The 5,715-nt window shown below is 45.9% G+C and overlaps 1 protein-coding gene across 1 annotated transcript; it reads right to left on the bottom strand.

The window, feature by feature from the left end:
• Window positions 1-10: 10 nt before the first annotated feature.
• LOC119346571 (putative disease resistance protein RGA4) lies at window positions 11-5,019 on the bottom strand. The gene is made up of 3 exons (XM_037615866.1): window positions 4,682-5,019; window positions 396-4,579; window positions 11-259 (listed from the first exon to the last, which is right to left on the bottom strand). The coding sequence occupies exons 2-3, from the start codon at window positions 4,540-4,542 to the stop codon at window positions 153-155; spliced, it is 4,254 nt and encodes a 1,417-aa protein (XP_037471763.1). The 5' UTR covers window positions 4,543-4,579; window positions 4,682-5,019; the 3' UTR covers window positions 11-152.
• Between the last annotated feature and the right edge of the window lie 696 nt (window positions 5,020-5,715).

Genomic DNA, 5,715 nt, shown 5'->3' with positions numbered 1-5,715 from the left:
TAGATACGTAGATAGCACACAGACACACATGTGACAATATTATCCTAACTTGTACTGAACCGAGGAGATTCGTTTGATTTGCATTACAAATATCTGAACTAGGTAGAGGCCAAAGCTCAACAAAGCCGATTGACCTGCCCTTTCTGCCTTGTTTACTCCTGCATGGACTGCCGGAGTTCCTTGGCTTCTCGACTGGCCTGCCTCCGCTCTTGAACCAGCCTTGGTATTTCATTCCATGTCTTCGGTTTAAACGCTCTTACTGCACATATCACAAATGACGTCAGAACAATAAAATAATGGAGAACAGACGTGCTGGCGTGGTAGATTTAATGGAATGGATGACTGCATCTGTTTGTTAAATGTGGCAAAGATAGAAGGACGTGCAGCAAGCATACCTTTATAGCAGGCATCTAGATATTTGGTGTCAATGCTGCCCAGTTGCTGCTCCAGGCATCTAGGGAGCTTCTTTATAGCAGGGCAGACTCTAATTCCAAGATACCGGAGAGACCTGTATACTTGCGGCTCATTCGGCAGGGATGCCAGGGTACTGCATCTTTCAAGACGAAGGAATTCCAGCGATGGGGGGTGCTCTCCTGACAGACACTCCAGCGATGTCAGCCCACTGTTGCCAATAATGCGCAGTCTCTTGAGGGGTGCAGGCAGACCGAGAGGCCCACCCAACATGCCAGCACAGTCACATATTGTTAGAGATTCGAGATGGGGAGGAAGTAAATGCTCTCTTGCAGTTGCTGCTGGTGGCTGTGGCATGATAGGACTTCTGCTTCTGGAGGTAGTGGCTTCTGGTTTCTGGAGCCCACCCGGCTGGCATGATAGGACTTGAATACTACTGCAGTGAGCAATCCATATGGTCTTTAAGGACAAAGGCAGATGTAGAACCGCTGGTAAGCTTCCACATGCTGATAAGCATAGATCTTCTAGGCATGGACAAAAGTGATTCATGGGTGAGGATGGCAACTCTGATACAGCTGCAGGCACGTCTGCCTCACTGCTAGAAGATACTTGGACTAACTCTGCCATGCCCTGCTGCTTGCCCAATATGGACTCAAGCTTAATGCACCCACCAATAGTCATTTTCTTGAGAGATGCCGGGACGTTGAACATCTCTACTAAACTTGGGCAGTTTCTTAAGCAAAGAGACTCCAGACCTCTCAGGTGTTCACTCCTTTCGGATGCCAATGGCTCAAGAGGAGCTTGTGCATATCCAGTCAGATTTTCGCAGATTGTAATCACTAATGTCCTCAAGGATACCAAGCTTTGGAACACATTCTCTGGCCAGTGGACGAGCACATCACATCTATCAATTTCCAACTTTTCAAGGTGTACAAAATAGCCCCACGGCTCTAGTGCACCTGGTCCAAAGAATGAGTTGCAGCATCCTAACCCCACAACTGTCAGAGGGGATTTCTGGTTCCATTTCTCCTTGTTGTCCACAGGTAGAATTGAAGTGCACTCAACCTCTGATGGTGTTTCTGTATTTTTTAGCTTCAGTATCAGATTGGTCAATGAGGACAAATATTTGTCCACAAACTGGAAGATCTCTTGCTTGCCATCTTCAATTTCTAACACACTGATTTTTGGTACCTCAGGTAAATCTATCAACATTGGGCATTGCTGAACTGATAGTTTCTCAAGCTGTGGAAAAAATATTTGTTCACCTTTGGCAGCACCATCCCATCTCTGAAAACTCCCCAAGCATTTCATTTTGAGCACCTTGAGGGCAGGAAAGGCTGAACGTACCAATCTATAACCACCTCCGCTGCATGGTTCTTCAAGCAATGGTGCTTCAGGTAAATTTATCAGCTCTGGGCATTTCTCAATTGACAGTTCCTCAAGACAAGGAAACAATATCTGTTCTCCTTGAGTCTCTTCGACTGCATCCCATCTCCGAAAGCTCTCCAAATCTTCCATTTTGAGTACCTTTAGGGCAGGAAACGCTGAGTGTACCAATGTATAACCACCCTCACCACAAGGTCCTCGCAGCAATGGTGCTTCGGGTAATGCTACCAACTTTCCACAATTGCTCATAAACAACTTCTCAAGCACAGGAAATATTGTCTGTTCTACTTGCCACTCATCTATTTCCCACCATCTCTCAAAAGCCCACAAATGTTCTAGCGTAAGCACCTTCAGTCTTGGAAAAGTGATGATTGTACTGCATCTGAACAAAAATCGCAATCTTTCACAGTGAAAAAGGTGGATCTCAACCATGTTTTGCAACATACCCATGCACTCTCCTCCATATGAATATATTTGCAGAACCTGCAGCCCACCATGAGGTTCAAACTTGTCGAGCACCTTGTTGTCGCCAACCTTAGTCCATCTTAATGACAGTTCTCTGAGATCCTTCTTGTTTCCAAGGTTTGCCACTTTTGCCTCTGCCTCTATAACATTCTCTATCTGACATAGCTCTAGCTTACCACCAAGGTTTAAATGCTGCAGCTCTGCAACATCACTGCAATCAGGGCCAGGAACTCCTGCTACAAAAACTGTGAGTGTCTGCAGCTTAGTGAGATTTTCAAATCCTGGAGGCATGCTCTTCAACTCCGGACATCCAAGAGTGTTGAGGTGACGGAGGGAAGTCATATACTTCATTTGCCTCGGAAGTCGATCAAGATAATAACAGTAGGAAAGGTCCAGCACTTGCAGGTTATATAGAATACTTATATCTTCAGGAAGTGATTTGATAGAACTGTTTGAGAGATCAAGGTACCTCAGATGATGCAGATACATTGATTTCAGAAGAAATGATTCTGTGCCTCTAATACAGAGCTTCAAAGCATGCAAAGAGCTATATTTTGATAGATGCTTCAATGAGCTTCGAATAAGACTATCGCATATCAGTGTTTGAATGACAGGGGACTTTTTCTCCAAAGAATCATTCAAAATACCTTGTGTTTCTTCACATGATAAGAACAAATGCCGAGCAGTATCTGACAGCCACTCGATTTGACTTGGTTCCTTAATTGCAACGACACATTCCTTTCCCATAACAGACATTGCAATATCATGCATAAGATCATGGATTTTACATGTTGTTCTGGAATAATACCCGCTGTAGTCCTTACTTTCCTCTAGGTCCAGAAAGAATGACCTTGAGACAAGCTCATCGAAAATATGTTTTCCAAAGGTTTCGGGACTATCTTCCTTGTGTTCTGGGATAAAGCCGTTTGCAATCCATAGTTGGATAAGCTTATCCACATTGATCTTGTAATCCTTGGGAAACACAGCACAGAAAGCAAAGCACTGCTTCATGTGTGCGGGCAAGTCGTTGTAGCTAAGCTTGAGTATTGGCAAGATTCCAGTTTCCTCAGTGCAAATGCTGCTTCTAGATGCTATAGCATTCCATTCTTTCACGGTGGTCTTGGTACGAAGTACAGAGCCCATTGCACTTGCAGCTAATGGAGAGCCACAACATCTCTTCACAATCTCACCAACCATCTCGAGTAGCTCGGGAATCTTTCCATTCTCTGAACTGAATGCTCTATCCACAATAATTTCCTTTATGAAGTGATCCTCCAAAGCATTGAGATTGTAGGCTGCCCTATCTGCACCCATAATTTCAGCAACTCGTTTATCACGAGTTGTTGTCAACACTGCACTGCCCATGCCACCATGCTGAAGACATACCTTCAGCCTTTCCCACTTACGTAACTCTTTGTTGTCCCAAACATCATCCAATACAAGGAGATACCGCTGTCCGCTGACCAATTTTTGAAGTCTATCCAATGGTGGTTTGTCTGTATCAACATTCTTATTGGGGGATGCTTCAACTATACTCTTGGCCAGGGAGTTCACATCAAAGGTATCAGAGACACAAACCCAGAGCAGCAACTGGAAATGCTTCTGAATTTCAGGATCATTGTATATGAGTTGCGCTAATGTGGTCTTGCCAAGGCCCCCCATTGCAACCACAGGAACAACTGTGAGATCTGCATTGCTAGCTTCATCAACTAGTATACCAATAATGTTCTTCTTATCTTCGTGTCTGGATCTGCTGGCAATTTCTTGTGGGTCAATGCTAACATAATCTGTATGCCTCCACTCTTTGGACACCGGTGGCTGTGGTTGGTACTTGAACCCAAAGACCTGCATCTCTGCTATGAGGACCTCAACGGCTTGCAGAATCAGGCAAAGCTTGCGACCCATTTTGTAACGGAATGCAACACGGTTGTGAGTAGGGAAGAGTTTAATTACATCGAAGCCGAGCTTTCTGTAGTGCCCATTCTTCTGGGCTTCACGGCGTAGGGCTTCGTACTTGAATTCGTCGAAGACTTCATTTGCCACATAGGCGACTGTCCTGAGCTCCTGAAGCCAGGCTTTGGCACCTTCTCTCTGTGCCATGGCCTGCTCCTCGACATCGGTGATGACGTCGAGGATGGCCGGAAGCTTGCGTTTCAGAATCTTGTGCTGCTCCTCCATTCCCTCCATGACCTTGTACTGGTCCAGGAGGTAGCTGGACGCCTTGTCCTTCAGCATGGACACCAGTGGCCCGATCGCCATGGTGACCACCAGCTCTGCCATTGGAACACTCGGAAGAAACTCCTCTAACACAGGTCCACTGCAAAAATTAATGAAGAAGAGAATGGTGTGAGCAAGACGTCTATAAGTAGAGCTTGGGACAAATTACAAGTCTAAAATACAATCTTGCAGCCATATTTACCTTCACGAGCTCGCCCTTGATCAGCACACCGGACCAGCAACGCAGCAGCAGCGAGGAAGACGTTGCCCTCACAGGCACGTCGGCGCCAGCTCCAGCATTGTATTTGGTAGCAGCAGCAGCAGCAGCAGATTCAGAACCTTGTCGGTGCCGGCGACGCGGCGCAGAAGCAGGAGGCGACTCCAGCGAAGTTATGGCGGCCGGCAACGAACGGATGCGTGGGCGGGGCTGTAGGCAGGCTCTAGTCCGGAGTTTGGAGATTTTTGTGAGATGTTGAAGCTTTTGGATGCCTGAGTTGAGAAGAGAAATGTTGTGAACGGGACGAGTATAGTGCTTGAGCTCTCCAATATGCAACGGTCGTATGTAGCCTTAGATCTGTTCTCGATCAAATCACAGAAAAAATATTTAATTTTGTCATTAGCAATGCAGGCTTTAATAAATTAATCAAAATGGCCACACCGAGGCGCTGACAGGCATTTGAGACAGCGTACACTGCCATTACAAAACGCCCAATTGCAGGCAGGAAGATAATTTGTTTCAGATACGTCTGGTGCATCACGTGGGTAGTGACATGCTTGTCACCCAATACTAGGGGGAAAAAGTGATTCGTTTTTCATTTTCGTCAGTCATGACACGGGGTTCACGGCCTTGACATTTACAAGCGTGCTACCAATGCCTTGCCATCAGCATCAGCACCCAGTTGGTGGCACTTATTCACAGGTTGTGCTGCGAACCCATTGCATCATTAGTTTCCTCTTAGGAGTAGCATCAACGCTCCATCCACTTGGATTCAACGTATATGCAATTGAATCCAACGCCCCAATTCTCTTCTTTTTTGTTTACTCTAAAATGTATTGAAATGTATTTTAGCCGAATGTTTACAGTATACAGCCCCAGATCTGCTCTCGGGCCAATCACAAGAAGAATATTTAACCTGGCCACTGGCACCGACAGCCATCTGAGACGGCGTGCAGTGCCATTACAAAACCTCCACTTGCAGGCAGGCTGGCAGGCGGGAGGATAATTTTGTTTCAGAT

The sequence above is a fragment of the Triticum dicoccoides genome, unplaced genomic scaffold, assembly GCF_002162155.2.
Source record: "Triticum dicoccoides isolate Atlit2015 ecotype Zavitan unplaced genomic scaffold, WEW_v2.0 scaffold43266, whole genome shotgun sequence".
In the NCBI taxonomy this organism is placed as follows: domain Eukaryota; kingdom Viridiplantae; phylum Streptophyta; class Magnoliopsida; order Poales; family Poaceae; genus Triticum; species Triticum dicoccoides.
This window is presented reverse-complemented; position numbering and strand designations above follow the sequence as displayed.